The 23704-nt window shown below is 37.2% G+C and overlaps 1 protein-coding gene across 8 annotated transcripts in view; it reads right to left on the bottom strand.

Moving 5' to 3' along the window:
• Positions 1-23704, bottom strand: part of PTPRM (protein tyrosine phosphatase receptor type M) — a 480832-nt gene that overhangs the window by 136343 nt on the left and 320785 nt on the right. For 4 of the 8 annotated variants that reach the window (XM_080378965.1, XM_080378966.1, XM_080378970.1 and 1 more), the window contains 2 exons: positions 20986-21118; positions 13894-13923 (listed from right to left, as the gene is read on the bottom strand). In XM_080378965.1, coding sequence (XP_080235091.1) covers positions 13894-13923; positions 20986-21118 — 163 coding nt within the window. The remainder of the gene's footprint in view (positions 1-13893; positions 13924-20985; positions 21119-23704) is intronic. The other 4 variants (XM_080378967.1, XM_080378968.1, XM_080378971.1 and 1 more) reach the window with 1 other exon arrangement.

The following is a 23704-nucleotide window of genomic DNA, read 5'->3' as shown; positions in this document are numbered from 1 at the left end:
ATAAGGTTTTACAACTTTTTGAGCCACTGTACTTCCTCACCCATATTAAAAGACTTTGAGAAAGAGAACTGATTTGACTACAAACATCTAGATTCTCCATGATTAGTAAATGCATGAGATCTATTATGAAAATCCTACACTGTAAATTTAGCCTAGATTTTTGTTAGACTCTGACTCTGGCAAGACACAGCAGGAAAAAACTAGGCTTTCAAGAGCGTCCACAAAAAGGAAAACAAACCTAACATTAAATAGGGAGAATCATGTGACCAAAATGTTAACCTGTGGTCAATATTTTTAGTCCAATAATGTGGTGATTGGCAACATCTACAAGAGATTAAGTCATGCAGAAAACAGCACTGCTCAGATTAATCTGTTTACAACAAAATATGAAAACAGTGACAAATTCGACAGGATGTTAACGGGATGAGCATTAGGACCACAGCAGGCATTTCTTGTGTTACTAAAAAGCAGTGTGAGTTAAAAGGGAAAATAAGTTTTAATATTTGGATCTTGTATTAAGAATGTGCATTCCTCTGTAAATAATCAGAATGACAGTTATATGCAGAGGCCATAGCTGAAAGTGAAAGATGTGATTAACCAAGAGCAGTGTATCTTGGAGTGCTCACAGTGGACAGTAACCTTCCATTTATCGTTGAGGTTAATTTCCCTTTCTGAGGGTCACTAACTTGATCTTATTTGCTTGACTTACTGTTGATCTTCTTTAATCATAGCAAAAAAAAAAAAAAAAAGAATTGTAAGTAATGCCTGTCTGAATGTAGCTAATTTAATCATATGACCTTTTCCATCTTATTTTCACCCTATGGCTATCAGACTTCTAATCAGACATCAAATCATTAGACTCTAAGTGTTGCAGTATACTCTGTTATTTTATTTATGCATTCATGAAAATCATGAGATGCTAAAATACTGTGTTACTCAGTTGTACTGTATTCATACCTTTATCCAATGAACCTACTACTGCAGTATTCGAGCTTTAAAAAATGTTGGGTTTTTTTTGTTGCTTGTGTTTTTTTTTTTTTCTTGTCAAAAGAGTAATCCACATGCACAAGAGTTCAAGTAATAAAGCTTGCATGCTGCTTGCTCCTACTGTGGGAAAGAAGGTAGCTCTGCAGCCACTGAAGTGTCAAAACAGCTAGTGTTAGAGCAAATACTTTACACCTCCCCTGGTGCTTTTGCAAGGGCTACTCATAAGAGAACATGTGTTTCTGCAAGTATATGTGGCTAATCCTGCCGTAGCTGGTGATGTCTCCATCATGATTTTCAGGTACTAATATTCCAACAACATATACTTCCAGGCAGTGCTGCCTTTCTATTTAGAAACACCCAGACTGAATTTTCTCAAATCCAAGTAATGACCAAAGAAGCATCAAGTATTCTGCCTCTGATTATCAGACCTCCAATAGCCCTGATACTACTGCTTTGCAGCAAGCAGTTAATAGCAATCGAAATTTAATTAATGTGGAGAATATGGCACCTAAAGATTTAAGAACTTTCATTAGCAAGTTAGTGGCAGAAACCACACCTCTTGATTACTCTGCTTTTTCTGTAACCCACCTGGAAGCTTATTTAAAAAGCAATTGCTATTATTAGATCTTTATGCCAGGAAGAAGCCTACAGGAAATAAGTGAACACCAGGATTTCTGAAAGGATGACTTCAAAGAACTGCAAAATTATAGTCCATTCTGGTGTGAAAGGTTTTGCAGAAGTATTAACATTACAAAACCTCTGGAAAATGTGGGGATATAGTAGCCCTACAATGACAGGCTTACACTGAACAGCCAAGATTTTTATCTGTCCCCACAGCTCCACCACTTCACTCTCCAGTTAATTTCTCTTCCATTGCATGGCAGCAGTCATAGCAATATTTAGAAGTAATCAAAACCTGCTTTAATCAGATATTATTGGGATTTAAGAGAGGGCAATAATGTTCATGGTGACTTTATTGCCTTGCCAGAACTGTATCTCTCTTTGTTTTTAACAACAAAATGTACAAATGGGCCACAGATAATTTTCAGAAGTTAATATGTAGGACAAAGAAAAAAAAATATCTTAGGAAACCAAATTTACATTCTACCCATGTACCTTGCAGCATTACATATTTATATGAAACACAGAAAAACAGTTAATTCATTACACAACACAAGACAGTGATTTATTAGTCCTTTGTTGTGCTGTGAGAAAATCTGGAGTCTCCCACATTTTAGTCTCATGCAGTTAGGTTTTGCAGCATCACAGCAATTCTGTCCAGTTGAAAGTAGCATCTGACCTCATGTAGAACACATTCCTCTATTCATCAGGCAGAGAAAAGATGGATCCCTATTCTTTAACCCTTAATTAGTTCTTTGCCATTATGCATGCTGAGGGCGAGATTAGCCATAAATGCTTCCAGGGGCGCTGTACACTTACTAGTAACCTCTGCACGTAGAAAGTATGTATTTCACCCAGAACCAGCAAGTGGAAAAATATGTAGCAGAGAGGGTTGGACAGCATATAATTAAACTTGCTTTGCGTATTAGGTGAGTGACTAAAGTGGAAACCATTACTCTCTGTCTGCAAAGCAACTCCCAAGGTTGTTGCAGGCAGGACCACAGACTATGCCTTGCAATACCAGGTATATGCTGCATATGACCAGTGAAAAATAGGCTTTTCATTATGGCAGGGTTGAGACATCCAAATATGTGCCCAGGTTCTGCAAAGTGATGAAGCCTATGGGAAGCGAGGGCATTCAGCACTTAAATGAATTCACAAAGCAGGATATCAGAATGGTCCTTGCTTTAGATATTTTAGGCAATCAAATTTAAGTGGTTATGCTGAGTTTGGTTTACTCATTTGATGTTGCCTTTATCATTCCAAGATTATAAAGCAGTGAAGCTTTCCACTATCTAGTCAAATTACCAGATGTAAATGTGACGTTTTCTTTAAGGGTATGATTTTAGGGAGCATGCCAATTTCATTACATTATACAGTGGGGAGAAAATATGTTTATAAACCTGAAAAGCTCATCTGATACAAAGCAATCACACCCCAAACAACTAAAGTGGTATGTTCTACTGAATTTTTCTGTGGTTTTTTCATGGGTATGTCAGCACATTGTAAATCTGAAGACATCATCATGGACTCACACTCACTAACTTAAGCTATGTACATTTTTTATGAACAATACTTTCAACTTATAGGCTCCATGTCATTGAAAAGTCAACTAATAACAATGCTTAGAAATTAATTTATTTCAGGTATGCTATAACAACCATAATCAGCTATAAATCCTTTTGCCCTATTTGCATTTACTGAATTTTCCTTAATTATACTGCTGCCTAATTATGAAGCTTAGTCTAGAGGGGAACTTGCAAGAAGCAATGATGCAGAAAGCAGAGGACAGTTTATTCCACTTCATGGATTTACAACTTTCTACTACTGCAAACCATTTGGAACAGACTCAATTTGTGAGGTTATTAACATGTAAACAGTGTCACACTGAAGACACATGGCAATGACCTACCATGCTAATGAAAAGTGATATTGAGTTTACTAATTCAGATAAGGGTACACAGATTGCCTTTTCTCTAACGTGCAGAGGCCTGTCACAGAAATAAATGCATGGTTCTTGTTGCAATTAATTTGATTCTTGTTCTTTTAAAGCTTTACTTGTAGATTTAATTAAAGCTTTCATGCAGCACTTTCAGGAAGTATCTATGTTTAATGGCTTTTTCTCCTAAATTAAAGAAACGAGTGAAGGTTATGATTCAAAGAACAACACGAAATCATAAAATGAAAAGCTGTCCTTAATACAGTACGCATTACCTTGTTTTGACATAAGTAAATACACAATACTGTGGGTATTGAAGTACACTTCTTACAATTAATATTGTATTGCAACTTCCATGGTGACATCATTTTCAACTGATTAAGATTTTTTTCTTTTTTGAATGTAAAATGTTGCATGCTAAGTTTTAACCTGGAGGTGAATACTTTTAAAATCTTAGCAAAATCAACTTTAAGATAAGAAAAAATAAGCAAATAAAAACAGCTTTCTGTTTTCCCATGAAAATATAAAAAACAATCCCCAATGGGAAAAATTCTCACGTAGACATGTAACTCAGTCTTTCCTTAATTTTACCATGTTAAATGTTCCCACAGAGTAAGTCATTCTAAGCAATAGCCTTTAGTAAATATCAAGAATAAAAAGAATTACAGGAAAAGGTTGTACAGTAAGAGACGGATATTCTGACATTCTCAGATTTGCCTCTCCTTCCCTTCTAGAGGTTCTGAGGAGATGCTAGAACATGGACCAAGAGCAAATGACTAGGCAGCCTGCATAAAGTCTCATGAGAGAAAGTAGAGCGTAGAGAATGAAAATTTTAAGGAAATATTTTTCAGGACATGGCAGACAATATTTTACCTGGCGGGGAAAGGAAAATGAGCTAAAGGAAATGAGTAGTAAATAAAAGGAGGAACAGAGGAAGAAGAGAAATAAATGAAAAAGGAAATGATCAGTAGAATAAGAAGGCAGGCTTTAGTGCTGGTCACACACATTAGTGTTGGAAGAGAAAAAGAAGCTGTAAGGACAACAGTAGGATCTAAGGAATAAGTTACATAAAACCCTTTGCGGACAGAGAACTGGACAAGACACTTCCATGAATGCACAGTACTCCTGCCTCAAAATAGGTTTACAGTGCTTTGGGTTCCAAAAAAAGGCAGCTGAAACCACAGTAACCTATTCAACAAAAAAATAAACCTGTTCTTGCTGGAAGCCTGTACTGGGACTCCACATGCAACCAATGTACCTTGTTCTCCTTTTCATTTATTTTTCTTAAGCATACAGTAGAGTAGGTATTCCATACAGTTTACTAACAACCTTATGTGTTTCTCTTCTTTTCTGAGTTTAAAATACCTTCTACAATCTTAATCTGGAGAATAGTAAAATGCAGACATGACTCCTCCCTATTTGGTAAGCAGAAAGTAAAGTTCTACTGCCAGTAACACCTGGATATTGCACCTAAGGATCAGGGCTTTACTCTGTGAGGTATCATAAATGTGACAATCTTACCTTAAAAATATCAGTAAATATAAAGCATTCAGTATTTCATCTGCTTTTGAAAATACACTGCAAGCTATGAACCCGGTCCCTTTGAAGTGATCCTTCCATGGGCAATTGCCAAATGGGACCATAAACTGCAAAACACATTCCATTATACCTAAAGCATAATCCAATACACATCCCTAAGCAAGCTAAAATGTATCTAGCCTACCTAAACCATTACTTGCTGCAGCCAATATGCATGCATTATTATGCCCAGTATGATCATGTGGGTCAAATCTATAGTGGAAGACCTACTTTTGGCTACTGACATCACCACACAGGAGGAAAGCACATTTCACTTTGCATTGGGAGATGTGGAGTGGCAAAATTGCTCTAAACGAGCTGATCCTCTCCTTCCTGTACGATTGTGAAGTGCACACGTTAGCGAATGCTTTGCTTTGACTTTTCTTTAGACAAACCAGAGACATCTTTGGTAGCTCTAACTTATGTCTTCATGATCAGAGGAATCGGGGAATGAGAAAGAAGGAGAGAAGCTAATTCCCTCTGCATGTAAACTGGGTATAATTTAGATACCTAGATGTTTGGTTCAATGTCTCACTGTGACATCTCAGATCAAATGCAGAAGTGTTCCTGAGCTTCAGCTGCTAAAAAGAAAAATAAATATGCTGCTTTAAGTTCAACAGCTCAGTACTCACAGGAGCAGGCAGTTCATGGCACAAGCCCTACAAAACTGCGCTCTGCTCCAACCACTACCTCTTTTTATTTCAATTACTGTTGCTGTCTGGTTGGCACAGGAACTAACAGAATTATACAAGACTTCTGACAGTCCTACAGATTTCTCTCTGTAGCATACACTAAAAGCTAGTCTAATAATAATAATGATATTAGCAGTAAAAATAAAAAACTTTTTTTTTTTGAACACTTGTAAATGAAATAGAGCCATGATTCCAACATCTATGATAAGTCTTGTAAAAGTTTCTCTTTTGCAACAGGGTGTCTAGGACTGATCAAATGCCAGGCTTTGCTGGATTTGTAAGCACACAGTGCAGTCTGTTCCTCTGTTTTCTTGCTTGATTAGTTTTTGTGCGGCTCAATTTCACAGCTGATGCAATCTTCTCAGCTACATTTTGCATGTGGGCTGTTGCCCTGAAATTAGGAAGGACCCTGAATAGAAAGAATCCTTGCACAAACTCATATAAATTGAGGTAGAAGGCCAGAGTGACCAGGAGCGGCAAGAGAAAGCTACTGAGGTATGTTTCCATAGTGTCTCATGCCAGAGATAGGTAATTCATTGCAGGAAAACAATGACCAAGAAAAATGACAGAAAGAAAATTTGGAAATGAATGATGATTTCAATCACCTAGTCACTAAGGAAAGTAAACGGCCACTGTTCTTCCCTCCAGGGATCTGGCAGTCTAGACTTTAAGGGAGCTCAAGAAATACTGTAGATAAGAAAGGAAATGGAAAGGAGAAGAAGGAAAAGGAGCCAAGATTAGAGCATTTTCATTGTGAAATTTAGAGTGTACACTGACAGATGCTACCTTGAGATGGATTGTTATTAACCTGGCCATAACCCTTGCAAATAGGCTCAAGAAAAATATTTCAGCTGTGAAACATCTCCCATGGGATTCAAGGGTCAGAGAAAAGATTACAGGTAAGAAGCTCAAACCAAAATATAATGAGTCAATAGAAGTTATTGCAGTACTAATGACTGGAACACCTCAGTGCCCTGTGCTGACATCACTCAACACAGGCACAAACATCTAGTTCAGGGGTCCTCAAACTTTTTAAGCAGGGGGCCGGCGCACAGATGAAGTTTCAGGCAGTCATCTGCGGCTGCTTGGTTTCCCCCCCAACCCCTGGCCGGGGGGTGGGGGGTGGGGGTTGGGGGCGGTGGTGTTCTGTAAATACCAGGGGCCGGATTGAGGACCCTGGGGGGCTGTATCTGGCCCATGGGCCATAGGTTGAGGACCCCTGATCTAGTTTGTTCTTATCTGTATCACAGAGGTGATTAAGCCTGTGGTTTACTGCAGCAAAGAAATCTTAGGCTACATTCACCATACGATTTCTTCTACACGTTTTTCTTTAAGCATTTTTGAGCTGATTGTTTTCCTTGAGTCCAGGGGAGTTATAATGCAACATCCACCTTGTTGCTTGTTGTCCCACCTTTTGCAGATGATTTCTGTCATTCAGTTCAATATTTCATTAAGCCATTTTGACAACTAACACTTCAGTCTTTTAGGAAAAAATAGAGGCCTTTAGCAAAATACATTATGAAGTGAATTTTGGTCTTAATATACAGTATAGCTTTTTTTACTGTTAACACATTTACATTCACACAAAGTGTAACAGCAGATTTGGGGTATAAAGAAAGCAAGTTTCCAATGCCATTACCCTTCATGTACAATAAATACCAATACTAAAATAAGGAAAAACTCTTCTTTCTATTTAGATATTTAAAACAGAGGAATCTGAAGTCAGTTTTGAGCTATCTATGTATACAGAAAAGCAATTCAAGAGTAAAAATCAAATGAATCACACCTTTTTCCCAAGGGAAAAGTCTTAAACAAAGTGAATATACCCTCTTTGAAAGTCAAATTCAACAGCAATGATAGATAATGGCAAAATCTCATTGCCTAGAATGACTGCTGTTGACAGTGAGCTTGACTTATTTGGGAAATAAATTTTTTTAGGAAGCTACAATGTCAACAGGTTAATTGAAGAATTAATTCAGTCCACAATTTTATAGAGAAGACAATCCACCCTGGTAAACTGGTAACATTAGCTGAACAACACTCAATATGGGACAGCAATACAAACACTCAAATACAAACATAACTTTTTCAATACACCTACCTGTAGAGGAATGAAGCTGGGTTAATTAATATTGATAACATACAGCTGTGGGCTGGCTTGGGGGGGGTGTTGGGGCAGTGTGGTGTGTGTGTGTGTGTGGTTGGCTGATGTAGATAAGGTGCAGCTGTGGCTGGTTCTGTGAAGTGGTTGAGAGTCAATGAAGAGAGAGCAGCCGAGGAAGAAGCAGAGAGAGAAAGAGCAAGTGCAGAGAATGCATGCCCTGGATGAGGTGAGAAGAAGGCAGCTGAGGGACTGGCATGAAGAGTATGCTGGTATGAGATGGTAAATGATGTTGCTGTAGCTGGCTAGTTTGGAGAGTGCTGTGATACCTATCCTCTCTTTCCCTCCTGAATATATGTATTATGTCTCAATGTTATATATAATAAAGACAGGCTTTCAGGCTTGTCCTACAAGAGTATATGGAATCCACAATTTCTAAAAGCAATCTCAGTATTCAATTCAAACCCCTGTATATTAGTTTAGAAAAGCAAGACAAGGCTTTTATTATGTGGAAAGAACTAAGACATCTCTAGACTGTGTAAATATTTATTTTCATACACTTACATTGGTTCCCATATTAATGTCTGGTACTTTCACAAAACAAGCAGTGTAAACTGAAACTGACCTTTTAAGGACAGAAAAGTCTCCAAACCCCAGCTTATCTGCAAGTTTACTGCTTGACACTGAGGGAGAAAGGACAGTACCTGAGTGTGATTGTGTGACCAGCATAGCAATCAATCACTTCTGATACTTCACCTCACTCTCTCTGAAGTACTCTTTTTTTTTTTTTTTTTTTTTTTTTTTTTTTTTAAAAAAAAAAAAAAAAAAACAACAACAAAAAAAACAAACTTGCAGCACATTACAGTTTACGGTTTCTCTCACAACACATCTGGGCTAATGTGGTTTTGAAAAGTCTGGGTAACTTAAAAAATGTCTATGGGTTTCCTATGTATAAACATTGGAAAAGTAACTTGGAATGAGTACTGAAAAATGCCCAGAAAAGATGAAGTAAAACAGAGCTATTCCCTCACATAAATGATCTGATCTCTGTTGCACCTCAAGAAAGGTATTTCATATAGTCAGATAACTGCGCTGGGGGGCTCGCATACTTCAGAATGAGCTAATAAAATAATAATGAAAAAAGGATTTACTCATTGGTGGTCTGAGTGTTAAGGATTATTTACAATTTTTTCTACAGCGAAATGGGAATAAAGCAATAGATCAGATCCAAAATAATCAAATATACGTGGAATCAGTATAAGAAATAACAACTTCAGATAGTTTTTTAAAAATTACCTGGTGTATTTTAATTAAATAAAATTCTAATTCTGATACTGTTTAGTATCTCCATGTGAAAGCTAGATATTGTACCTCTGTACTCAAACAATATGGTTCATAGCCCACAAAGGTAGTTTTCAGCAATGATGATTTAGTAAAACACCCTCCTTGCTATTTTGGGCACTGCATATTATTCAGAGATTTCAACACGTGGGCATTCTAGACTTTGCCAGCTGCAACAAATCTCATGGGACATCCCCAAATAATTTCAGTCTAGCTTACAAGACAATTACAGAAATCCAAGTTTGAGTTACTTGATTCTATGATACAAGTCTATGTAACTATGTACATTTAAAGATTCAGAAGATATCACAGGTGTAGTCTAACCGATCAAACATATCAAAACAGTTCAAACACATTCATGTTCTTCTGTTCAGTGTTCTCGTCCATTTACAAGACTCAATCTGATGAATTTATTCTAGTTCCAGGGGCAGTTGCAGTTGAGAATACAAGACTGTTTCTAACACCTCTCATCTCTTACTGTTTTCAAATTACTACAGAAGTTTTAATGTGATGACTGCATATTTCCTGGAATTATCCAGAAATCACTGTTAGGAGTTTTGACATGACTGAGTTTTTGGAAATTTTATGCCTCTGATTTTCAGGGTCATTTTGCAAATCTGCTAGCCTTGTGCTTTCCGCCATAAGTACTACGTCAATCGCAATGGGATTGGAGAAATAAACGACAAATCAAGTCTCTGTACCGAGTAGAAGCCAGCACTGAAAACCCCATAGCAAAGCAAGAGACACAAGAGATAATTAAACTGAGAACAGGCGCCCGGGTTCCTGAGCTCAAATTAGATACACAAGACAAGCCTATCAGCTGGGCCCCAAACAATTAAATTCTCATGAAAAGGAGGGGATGTTTTTATTCACATTTATATGAAAACGCTCAGTATTTGTAGAATTAATTTTCTGGTAGGAGGAATTTTGTCCTATTTGAGTCATAAACAAAGCACCAGGCAATAGGACTTCTAGTGCTATACAGTCTCTTTTAGTAATGTTTCATCATTGTACTAGGCTTCTGGATTGAGATCTCCATACAGCGGACGCACCTGTGATGCACTTCTGTCCTAAGTTACCTAACTAGATGATTATTGCTGGGACAGCCAATATCAGATTTCATATATTAAGATCTCAATTTGATTACTATTTTATAGTAGATATATACTGGGTGATAATTGTCTCCTATTTCGCTACCTCACCTTTCACAAGTTTAAATGACTTGTGAAAAGGTACAAAAATAGAATAACTCCATGCACCTGACTGCTGTGCAGCACTATTGTTGCATAAGTATCTATTTTCAATAATAATCATAACATACCATTTTGATATCAAGTTCAAACTGAGGGACATCAAAAGCTACCTTCACAAAATTCTGTTTTAATTGACCATACATCCTAGTCATACAATGTAACTAAGCCTTGTCTTGAAAGCAACTTATACCAGCTACAATTTGTAACTATCTGCCACAAAATTTGGGGTAAATTTAGTTCCCCAAACTCTGTCAGGCACCAGTGTCTCTAGCAAATTCAGATGATCCAAGCACTCATTTTGTTTGTCTGGTGCTTGAATTTGCATTAGCTCCTGAGTAATGATTAATGACCTCCAAGGGAAGATTCTTTATCAAAATGAAAATCTCAAATATAAAAGTTAATGGCCATCGGTCAGCACAGTGGCGCTCATTATTACCTGAACAACAGGCTTGTCTAGTTCATTTAACTGTAATTACACAATAAACTACTAATATACTTTTCCTTCTCTGGCCAATTTCTCAGGGGTTTTGCCCATCAGAAAATGTGTCAGGAAAAACCAGTCATGCCAGCACCAGCCATGCTGAGAACAGCAGTCATTACAAGTGTCACTAACGACACCATCTTTGTTCTTCTTTTTTCCCACTTGGAATTGACTGCAAAGTCAAAAAACCTGATGCAGAGTTAATGAGCACTATTAAATTCACTCTAATCTTAAGAACAAAAGAATTCATACAGGACTAACTATGGCCAGACCAAAAAAAACCCCACAAACAAGAAACAGAAAAATAGATTTGCTGCCTGACTGAGGTGAAAGGTAGAAAATGCACTAGTTCTCTGGAATGCAAGAGTGGGAGGAAAGACGCTGGCAGAGGCACTTAAGCCCATTAAAAAGTATAATTCTCAATAGCAGTACTCAACTTCTTTTCTGTAACATCTCTTGACTTGCTAACTAGTAAACACAAGACAAAATGGAAATAATTCTCTGCCAAATATGCACAGCTGTAGGTCCACCTCTGATGATTCATCAGCAGCTCTAGGCATCTGCCAATTTTTTCTTTTTTAATTTTAATTTAGGATGGATCTAGAAGTGGCAGAGATTGCAGTCTAGTAGGGAAAAGGAGCCCACAGCACATACGGAAAGCAGCACACAAGACAATAGTAACTATTTCAGTGCATAGATGCTCGCTTGGATGTTACAGCTTGCATTTACAATGACTAATCAGTAAATTTGAATGTGATACTGAGTATAGAAGTGGTAAATTAGCAATGGCAGAGTACTTCAAATTATATTTCTCAAAATATAGAACATCTTATAATCCATACCAACTTCCTCCACTAAAAATAAAACTGTAATGAATTCTGCATTCATCTAAGATTTCCATCAATTTCAGTGAAATTGCATAGTGCGTAAACAGGTGGAGAATTTGGTCCAAAATATTTCATGCTATTGGCAGACGATCATGTCTGCTCTTTTCAGGGCTCTTCCTTCCCTTCTTTTGCCAGACAAGGAGCAAAACAGTACAAGGTCAAGATCACACAATTTCTTTTGGAAGAGTTAATGTACTCAGACTCCGAAGTTACTGAATTTGTATTGCACTAACAAGAAGACAAATCTTGAAGCCACTGCAAGTGTATTCTGTGTAATCAAGTGAAGTCCTAGGATATCCACTATTAACAGTCTCTATGATAGCAAAACTGGAGATAAAACTTGTTTGTAAAACTAACAGGAACATTTCAGTTCACATATTTTCCATTGTTAGTGGAAAAGAAAAAAAGTTATAATCCAATTCCTTTGAATAATGAAACAGGGTTTCATTTTGTGTTCCATTCATTTTAATTTTGTTTCATGACTTAGCATTGAGACATGGATCATATTAAAATATGAATTTAAATATCTTTACTTATTATGGCAACAACATACTGTTTGACTTACTATATCATACTCTTTTGACATTTTAAAACAACATTTAAATGGTCCTAAACTGAATTTTTTTCTGAAGGCCTACTTAATGGAAAATATGGTTTTCTCATCTTGGGAACAGAAACAAATTTTGAAATACCATGTCTATGGGAACGATATTTTTTTCTGACCTTCACATTAGTACAGTACTTTAAAGAACAGTTAAAAAAAATGCACTATATGTAAAGTGTCAAATAATGTAATATGAAATCTGAGTTACCAAGTAAATGAGCAGTTTCAATATATTCAGAAGTCTTAGGGAGTTTCAGCTAAGAGGTTTAAATTTTAGTTGCTTTACTTCATTTGAAGCATGGTTCTGCTTGCCAAGTTTTCGTTAGAAAACATTTACTAATTTTTCCATAAATTTTATAAATGTTTAATACTTTTTCAAAATATTAATTGAAAACATATTTATTTAGAAAGTTTGAAGAGCAACTAAAAAGGATCATGAGCAACTTCATACTGCACTTAAATAAAAACATTACTGAAATGTGTTCCTTTCAAGAGCATCCTGCTACTATATGTACCTGAAAACTAGTACTACAATCTGTCTCATGCAAGAAACGCCCCATGTTCTGTAACTATATAAAAATATCTCCTAGTTTCCCATGACTTTTAAACCTGAGCTTTAAAGAAGACAGTTATCTACTGGACAGCTGATTTTTGCTGCGGGCCATCAAGATTAAACAAGCTTCAATGCATTTCATTTAATGACTAAGTAAGGCCCCTAATATTTTGCTAATCCAAAAACTATCATATGCTCCTTGTACCTGGAAAGTGAGAAAAGGTGAATAGCCTCAGAAAGGGATTTGCTAAATTCACAGAGGAACCCTTCTCATTCATCACCTGCTGACAGCAGGGAATGAAACAAAGGCTTTGGGTAAATAAAGAATCATATAATGGTATTATTAAGGACTGCACCAAAATGAAAAGTTATTACTTACAGAAAGTTATGCTTCATCTTGCCCTTATTTTTTAGTGCTCTTTCCTTTGAAATTCACTCCAGTAATGGTAACTCATGAAGTTTATGCATGATCATTATTCATGAAAAAAGTAGTAATATGTACACAGCAACAAACAGAAATGCTTGTACATGTCTAACCAATGCTATATTTTCAACAGAACAAATGAGAAAGAAACGACTAAATAAATTCTAAAAAATAGTTACTTAGGCATAAAAATGTCTCATAGGCATGGCAGTCATATTAGTACCTACTACTTTTCAAATAAGAAAATTTATTAGATAACTATTCAAAGGACTCTAATGCACAGTATGAGGCATAAGAAACTGCTATAATGCTAAATATTTCGTATTTTACAAAGTTTGTTTTTATAAAGGAGCTCCCAATATTAGCATTCACTAGTTACACATGGAACAACATGGCAGAAAGTGTGTCTCTGATGACAAAGAAGTTACTTACAGGTAGTAAGTGTAGGAGTGATAGCTTCTTCTGCCATGATGGTGGAAGGATTAGGCAGTGGTGGAAAGATGAAATGGAAGGAAAGAAAAGCCAAATATTAATGTATGAAAAATCAAGATGAAACTGAGACCAGAACTGGTGACACAAATGAAAGGTAGCAAGAATGCATATCTGGGCATATCATGCATGTCTGGAACAGACAGATGACATATCTAATCTCCATAAAACTTTAAGCAATACAATATATAATGCATCTCCAACTGTTAAATCCCCTTAAAGTATATCTACTATCTATGTAATGTTAGATAGTTAATGTATATTTATTTCTGCACATACTACACACACAAACACTTCCAATTAAAGTGATATAACACCTCCAATTACAGGTCAACTGCATTAGGAATAAGGATATGGAACTTCTAACATATGTTAAAGTTTAACAATGCAGAATTTCAGAACATGTATTAAGTAGCTTATCTTCCTGTCACAGTACTGTAGAATCTTTGAATATCCCTTTCTTTACTTAAAGAAATCAGTTCTGCCATTGACAAGCAGAACTTGTTGCCAGAGGGGAAAAATCAATGATCACAGCTTTTCTAATAACCAATTAAACTCTGAAGAAAAAAATACTTGCCACGCAAACAAAAAGGCTATCATTGCTGGTTAAAATTATTTTGGTGGTATTTCCCCATATGGCAGAGTAAAAAATAAGAACTGATCCTGTATTCCTGCTATTTCTGCCCACGTGAATGTCACAAAGAACAAGTTGGAGACCTAGCACCGTCACCTTAAGAAATATGGACCCAGTCAGTCTTTTCTGCATCACCTCTTGCACAGCCAGATCCTCCACCCAGACATGCTCTGCATGAGCACGAAGTACAGAAGCCCTCCAGCTATGCTCTTTTGCTTTGCGTCTCTCCCTCCCTCAGTTATGAGCCCACTGCAAGCAGGAATGCAACTCTCCAAAATAGGCAAGCTCCAACCTAAATTATTTCCATATGTTGACTGAATTAAAAAGAGGCTGGACATCTTAAAACATCTCTGAGCATCATGTCAAGTAGCATTCCCATGTTGGTAAGATAAAAGACTGAAAGGAACCATGTAGGCATTTGTAATTTTTACAGCACATGCATACAGCTCTCTGACTACAGAGGAAACATGTAAACAGGCCTTGCAAAGGACTATAACTAACGTTAACTTGCCTCTAGCTACATGCTTCAGGCACCCCTTTGAAAACTAGGCTTTCATCAAATTTTCTCTCTCATCTTCTTTTGTGTGAAGATGCCGTTAGAAATATTTCCCAGTTTTTATTCCCATTTTTCTGATGCAAACAGTGTTGTTCAAACACAAGAGGCTAGATACTGAATATTTGATCACGTGGAACATCTGCACAAATGTACACCTGTTAATGTTGAGTTTTAAAAGATATCTAAGAATGGAGCGAGAGGAAAGCTGCAAAACAGTTACACACTTCTTCCACCAGCACACATTCCACTGCCTTCAGTAAGGTGCATAGGAACAGGTCCTATCAAAGCAGATCAACTTGCCTGCTCTATTAGCAAGGTTTTTTTTCTGGTTCAGTCATAACGATATCTCCCCCTGCCCTTCTTTTCAGAATTACTTATTCTCTCACTTCCATCTAGAATCTCATGACACTGCCAACCCTATTTCTTGCCATATGTTGTCATGACAGTGACTTAATGTAATTAGTACAAATGTTCGCATACTTCTAAAAGATGTATAATAATTTGAGAAACAACAATAAATACAATTAATCAGTGAAGCACTGCTGGTAGTTATATGCAGAATTCTGCCAAATATGTTATAGAGATAAATTATTCCTTCTGAAAAAAATGCTCAAAATCCAGGAGCTTTAATGTGTGTAAATGTCCCATTAAAAATTTGTATGAGATGAGAAAAATTAAGTCTCAAGCTCCAGTTATTTTTATATTGTTACAGTTGTGAGATTTTCCATATGAAAGTCCTTGAAAAAGAGCACTGTGGGTTTTGATTCTCAAGAATACCAGACACTGGAAAAAAACAGGTAAAAAGAATATATTAAACCCCTACAGAAACAGACTGTTTTAGACTTGCAGGTCCTCAGGCAACTTGCAAAAGCAGCATTCATAATTGAAAAGATTTAGCTTTTTTTAAGAAATACAGACAAGTTCTGTTTTACTTCCTACAAAAGGTATACAAACACACTCTATGTATGAAGTGTCTTTTCCTGTTAAAGAGAGTCACCCACAGGTTTTTGCCAACCTTGGCGACATTTTCTTCTATGCATGGCTCTTCAGTCACTTCCCACCAGAGAGGTTATTTTATGTCAATAAACTGTTTCTGTGTATAGTGATAATATAAAGCACTTTTAAATCCTTCAGGAGTGAAGGCATAAATAAATTTCATAAACATCACTTGTAGAATAAGGCCCTGCTATAAAATTCGTCAAAACCAATGCAGCTGGCCACAGGAGGATTATCCTACTAGAAGGGAAAACTTCTGGAACTGTGTCATTACCACAGTGATTTCTTTCATCGTCTCTCTTTTGTAGTTGGCCTAGAGGGAAAAACAAGGTTCAGGGGTAGCACTGGGAGAAAAATGCAGTTTTCCTTCAGCTCTATTATCCCCAATTTATATCCTAACTACTGCCAAATTGTTGGCAAAGGTGTATAACTGAACAGCCTGATTTGCTACCAGGTAATGGGACCAGTGCATTCCCAGCCCAGCTCCACCGAGTGCAAAAGCCTTTCTTTTTCACTGCCAAAACCCAGGGTCTCTAAGTTGAACAGATGCCACAATTACATATGTTGGAAACTACTGGAACGCTCATGCATAGAGACAGCTGAAAACAGAAACTAAAGATAGGCAAAAGAAAATAACCTTTTTTATGGAGAAATGCAATGATCAGAAAAACTCCATTCTACAACTGAAGCAGAAGCCAATGTAATTAAATTTTAATAACTGCTTCCTTGCTGCACTCCCACTACAGCAGCAAGATGGTAGCCCCAAAAGAAACAGCTGCCACAAAGACATATAAAGTTTTAAGCAAACCTTGGACCAATAAATATAATTTCTCAACTTCTGCATATGTTTTAAACTTAGCTGAAATAAAATAGAAAAGAAAACAAAACAAACACAAACACAAAAAAAGGGGAAAAGAGAAAAGAATAAAGCAGCAAGGTTCTGATTTTTCCAAGTCTTGATTTAATTGCCATTGCTTTTCCAAAGGTTGTGGGTACAGTTCTCTCCTTTTCACTGCTCTACTTTAAGTTGACCAAAAGGTGAACTTGCTGCATTTTTTCTTTTTTTAAAATTATTTTTTAGAAAGTCCTATGCAGGTATGTCAAAGACTGGCAGAGATCAAGGGTCTTGCCTGAGATTTAATATTCAGGATCAGACTCACAATCCACTTCATTGTGGAATAATATCGTGGAAACACATGTATTGATTTCCACTGGCTTTGTGGGAAAATTATGTGAGAGATTCAGAGCAAGCTGAGCAGAGGAAAGACTAATGGCATTATTCTGACTTCACAGAGAAGAATAATCACATTGATATGACCATATCGGTATTAGGAAGAACTTGCATGTTCCTCATCTACTTTACATAACATCTTTATGCAGCAATGTTGTGAATAGATAATGAAAAGATACAGCACAACAGATAAAGAACTCTGAACAACCAAGTGGGTAGAAAAACAAGAAAGGACTAACAGTCTTCCCCTGACCCAGGTGACAAGCATACAAATCTGGTTTACTTTAGTCAAAGACTGAGTGTCCACATAGAAAATGTTTTGGTGTCCATGACGTTCCTGCCCCAACCATACACTGAACAGTTAGGCTATTGTCTCTGTGACCCAGTTTATAACATAACTACTTCAGACAGCCACTATATAGTGAAATTAATAATCATGCCTAATGACTATTGATATTTGCGGAACTTTTCTGCCTACTGCTTTGATAGTGGCCATATCCAAAGCATGTCTGCTGCACCAAAAACTGCTTTGAATGTTGGCCTTGTCTTCTTGCCTACTGAATTAAAAGTCAAAGAGGCTGATCTGCGACAATCTGTGGTGCCTGGCACCAACCAAGCAAAGAATGGTTGCTGGGTGAAATGAGGTGGCTATTAAAGGAACATGTTGGACAAAGTCATGGTTATCACATGCAGTAAAACCACTTTCCAAATCTCTTGACAATGGAAAGCAATGGTTTGAAATTAGTCCGTTAAGCACTGTGAAGCCCCAGAGACACAGTGAATCTTATCTACCAGTGAGATCTGGGGATCAAGTCACCAAGAATCCATTTTCATGAAAGAATGAACAACAGACAGTATAAGCCTTGGAATATGCCTTGGGAACGTGGAGAGTGAATGGGATATTGCTGTAGCCAACTCCAAGCAAGTTAAGTTTCAGAGCACGTAGACTCAGCACAGTGAAACCTAGCACTGCAACCCAGAGTGTGCACATAACAGTGCAGAGAGGGAAGTGGTTCTCAGCACAAAGGTGCCACTGAATTACAAGGTGCTATTTTATTTTTTACTCAGATCTTTACTCCAGTAAAACTCCCAATAAAGTAAATGAAATAAAATGATCAAGTGTAGTAGTCAAATGACATGCTAGCTTGATAAGACTGTTTCACGAAGTAGCACCTAAAGTGTCATAAAACTGGAAAACCACTACAGTTATGCTAAGCTTGCAGAATGATTTATACATTTTCTTCCAATGCATAATGTATACGTAGTAACTGAACCAAGGTGAAACCATAGGAGTTCTTAGCAGCACAGCGAATTAATGCACCAATAACAATCTTTTGAATAATTGGTTCATCTTTTGCTTAAGTCATGAGTGTAATTGTATTCAAGACCTTCTATGCTACAGCATCTGCTTTAGAGGTCTGGGACACAATATACCTACCTCCCGAAACTCTCATTAAAACCTAGTCACATCCTTTACACAGATAAACCATTCTTACTTTTTAATATTCACTCCAACTCATTTCAGTTGGTTTTGTTCAAGGCTGCAGCATCATTCTGGAATATGTTTAAGTTATAGGTATCTTTCTGTACTAAACAATGAAATTGTATGTATTTGGTAACAGGGTTCCTGGACTTGTACTTTCAATAGTTTCATCTCTGTCACAAGCAGATTTATTCCAAACCCCAAAGAAGCTCACATAATGCACTTTTCTTCTAACAACAGAATTACAATGAATAATAATTACTGTGCCGTGGTAGACAGAAGGAATCAAGTATCCTTCTGCATTAACATGCAAATACTTCGGATTCGAGCCTTCCTGCCTCTAATAATTAGATTATCAAAGAGCTCTTCCCTAGAGAATGAATCAAGAGCTCGTATAGCATCCATTTAGCCAGAGACCCTGACACCTTATTTACTTTCAAACTACTTGGATCATTTTGCAATGCTCTCCCTTCCAGACTAAGAAGAACTTGTCTCCTTTGGGTGAATATATTCTCTCTCTGGTGCAAATGCTTAAGGAGAGGCTCAGAACTAAAAAAGAGAGAGCGATGAATGCCAGTCAGGAATTGTGTGAAGAAGGATTGGCCAGACGATGTGAGAAGCCTTCCTCCCTGCCTGCCAAGTGCTGTGTCTGGCCCTAGGGAGGAGTTTGGGAGTTCAACTGTTAAAATTGAAGGTATGAATGATGCAAGAAATCAGAAGTGGGAAGAAAAAAGTACTGCGAAGTCAGAACAGATTTTAACTCTGCTAACACCCTACTTTACTGAGAAGATTTCATTACTGGGTCAATTTCATTGCCCCAGCCAGACCTACCCTGGGGCTTAAGTTTCAATCTCTTCTGTACAGCAGCTTTTGACTGCTTTACCTACCTACCTCTTGCCGTGACCTAGCCCTCAGCCCTGGCCACAGCTCACCTTTCTCCTCATAGAGCCCTTCTAACTCATGGCGCTGTTTCTGTCTTCAAGGAGAGTGAAAAGCAGCTACTTCTGTTGCCTGCCCCGAGGCACTGTCAGACAGCTGCCTCCTTAGCTCTGCACCTCCCCCGTTCAAATTCTGGAAGAATTTCAGGCAGCTCAGTGGTTTGGACTATCTCAGACCTGCCAAGCTAGTTAACATACAATTAAATTGCATACTGCTTGGATGAGCAAAATCAGGCCAAAATTGTTCTCAAAGGGAGAAAAGGGGATGATACAGGGTGAATGGCAAGGAGGTGAGGGGTTATGGGACAGTAAGAAGGCATGGAAGGAGAATTTGTGACTCAGCCCCTTTGCACAGCTCTCACACATTCCCAGCCCCACCTCCACAGCTGCAAATCTCACATTGCTCAGGATACAACCTAAAACCTTAATTCTATTTGCTAATTAATTTCTCCCGATCTGGACTTAGCTTCTACGATCACACAGACTTTTTTATTACACATGCCACCTCCCTAACTATGAGATATTTTTCCCTTTAATATTTTTCCTTTTGCAGCGTTGAGAAAGGCAACCAGGTTTAAAAGCCTTACGCTTCTAATGCTGTAGAAGTTTTCAAATTATATCCAAAGCAAAACAATCTCAATGTGTGTGTGTGTGTGTGTGTGTGTGTTGAACCAGCATTTGGAAACATTCAACACCATTGTAACATTTTCATTTGTTTTCAGGGAATGAAGTTTAAGCAGAACAATATAGACCCCATTCTCAGCACAAATTAACTTAGCTCTAGTTTCTGTTTGAGGATTTCTTTTACACTCAGGAATGAAACTACATGTAACTTTCAGCTGATTTGTTAAATAGAGTGGAGACTCACACTTTCAGAATAGAGATACTGTTCTATTGTTACAATCCATCATACAGTACTAATGCGTAAAGGGCTACAATTATTAACCTTGAGGGTTTTTTCTTCTATAACAAAGCCACAAACATTAATTCACAGAAAATGCTGTGGGATGAAATAGCTCCTGTGGTATTATAAAAACACAACAAAGCTGTGGGGCTGGGAGGGAGCAGTATTTCCTAAACTCTGTGGAAAAGGCCACGAAGATGGCTGATTATCTTTTGCCAGTATCAAACTGAGAACGGCTGTAGGAGATGCTGTGATATGAATACATACGTAGAAAACATCTACTAATTGCTCACCTTTTCTTCATTACCAGCACGACCCCCAGAAATATGATGACAAACAGCAAGATGCCTGCAATGACTCCAGCAATTTTGACAGTATGGTCGGTCTGCTTCTCAGGCTCTGGGTCTGGTTTTCGAGTGGCAGCCCCTATGGAATCAGTAAAAGGAAGAGAGGAGAGAGAAAAAGAATAAGGATGTTATTCTTTTGGTGTTTATACATTTAACCTACCAATGCCATTAGTCTTATCCAGGGCCAACAGATATCAATGCTTGATCTTTTAAGAAAAAAATTGTGCTTTCATATGCATTGACAGGAATATAATTCTTCATACTCTTCCATGACATTTTGCAAGACCACAACACAGGTGGGGTAACACTGCCAGCCCTGACCCTTTTATAAGATCCTCTTTACAGATTCACAAATTTCTGTATTTTTATTATCTGTGCCGGCTCCCTTTTCTTTCTGCCATTTAGAAACTTGCTAATAGCACAATAACTATCCTAAGCCTTTATCCAAATTTGATTTGCTGGAACATTTTCCTCAATTATTTTTCATAAATGAAGCTGTAATTCCATAACATATTAGCTTAAACACCTGGAGAAGTGAGATAAGCTCATTTACCACGCATTTTACCCACAATTGTTTTTTACACAATAGCCTTTTTTTTTTTGCCTTTGGAAATCTAAATCTAGGTCACATCTGGTAGGCAAAAAGACTCCTTCTAAGCAATTTATTCACAAAGTGGGAAGCAGCTGATGATCACACCACTGGCACCTACATTTAATATCTGTTTAAATGAGATAACCAGTGCCTTACAGCAGCTACTGTCTTAGCTCTTCCAGCTTCTCCATTTTAAAAAAATAACATCGTTTGTACTGTTTACTGAATAATGTGATGGAACGTCAAACCCATGTCTGATGAAATATCCATTTTGTCTACTAAAGGAGTTCAGGATGAAAAATCTTAAGGAAGTAATATTCAATTCACTAAACTGATTTTATTTTTTTTATGGAGTTCCATTTTTTTTTTAATCAAAACATGACAGCATTCATCATTTGAGACACCATGCCATAAAGTGGACACAGGGATTTATCACCTTCCTGCTATAGCTTTTTTGGGAAGGGAGAAGGAAGAGTAAAGACTAAGCAAAATATAATATTTTAAGATTGCATTCTTATTTCACTGTCTGGGTTTCACAGAGGATTTTAAAAGCACCAATTATAATTTACTTGTTTCTTTACTTCCTTTTTTCAGAAAGAAAGCAAATTATTGACCGATTTGCATGCAGAGATATTTTCTAAAAAGTACAATGCAAACATTTCCAATAATTCTTCTCAGTTGTAACTAGGATATTCTAAGATGGTGAGTACTTCTGAGTGCCCACAGTCACACTTTTGGCCTACATCTTCAAAACTCCTTACCAGGAGGAACGCCAGGAAAATCTGGCAATTCATACTGCTATCAGAAAAGGTGAGAGCCTTTAATTAAAATATATTGAGAGCTAACTGCAGGAACCAAGTTCTTTGGAAAATTCTGGCCACGGTACTTTTTGTGAGTGGTAAGTGAGAGATGATGACCTGCTGCCTGTCTCTGTGCCTAGTCCCACCAGAATACTAGTTTGACAGCAATACAATCTATTGCTAATACAAAATACAATTCTGAATTAGTAAAATTCTTACTTCATGTGAGTAAAGGTAAGAGAATATGACTATTTTCATCAATGCAGATGCAAAAAATTATGTTATAAACAGTTCTAATGTTATTTTCCTTGTGTCATACATAAATAATTTTGTTAAACTCTGTATTGCTGTAATCTGCATGACGCTCACAACTATAGCAGATATTTAGAAGATATCTAGAGCATCTCTATGCAAAAGGCAGCTGTTGAGTTGAACTTGGCAAACAGGGAACAGTGAATAAAGTATAATGCAAATGATAAGACATGATAAGGACTTCACAGTCCTCTTTTAAATCTAAAACCCAAGCAGGGAAGAATGTAAAGTCAAGAACAAGCAGTATCTTTTTAGAAGTAATTTCTAAGACTGGTCTATTCTTCATTATCTCCTTCAGGCTACCTCACTCTACTGGTATATTCATTGGTAATGCCTTCTTAAAATCAAATTCTGCCTTATGGTTTCATTCCTTTTATTAAGGCTTCCAGTGCTAGTTTTGGGATCATGAATGCTAAACGTTAAAAGTAAGTAAAGCCAGCCTTGTTACATTTTCACACGGGACTCTCAACTATCCAATGTGTTTTATTTCAGTGTCATGTCTGACAGCACAGGGTGCTCACTTCAGTGGAACTCGTTAAACTTACACTATGCAGAGAAGATAATACCAAAATCATATTCAGAGCACACACATTTTCTGCATGTCATGGAGCACAACTCTCATGAAATGCTTTCAATGACACAAAGCATTACCCTCTTGCGAGTCATGGACAAGCTGGGGAATCCACCATTATTGCAAATTCTCCAAAGAAAGCCTACACAAGAAGAGATATAGAGCCTACCAACAGGACACTGAAACTCCCATATTGTATCATCTATTGGTTATCCGGTTGAGGGATCATCTCACATTGCCTAAGAAAACCGCATGTAATGCTACCCCGAGTTAAAAACAGGGTAAAACTGCCCACCATGGACTCAGCCTGACTCATAACAGAGATTGTTTTAAACTGGAAACATCATGTTTCACATGAGTTTTTAAAACTCCTATCACTAATTATTATGA

The sequence above is a fragment of the Falco punctatus genome (genome assembly GCF_963210335.1).
Source record: "Falco punctatus genome assembly, chromosome: 3".
NCBI classification, from domain to species: Eukaryota; Metazoa; Chordata; class Aves; order Falconiformes; family Falconidae; genus Falco; species Falco punctatus.
Note: the sequence above shows the minus strand (reverse complement) of the source record. Positions and strands in the feature narration are given on the sequence as shown.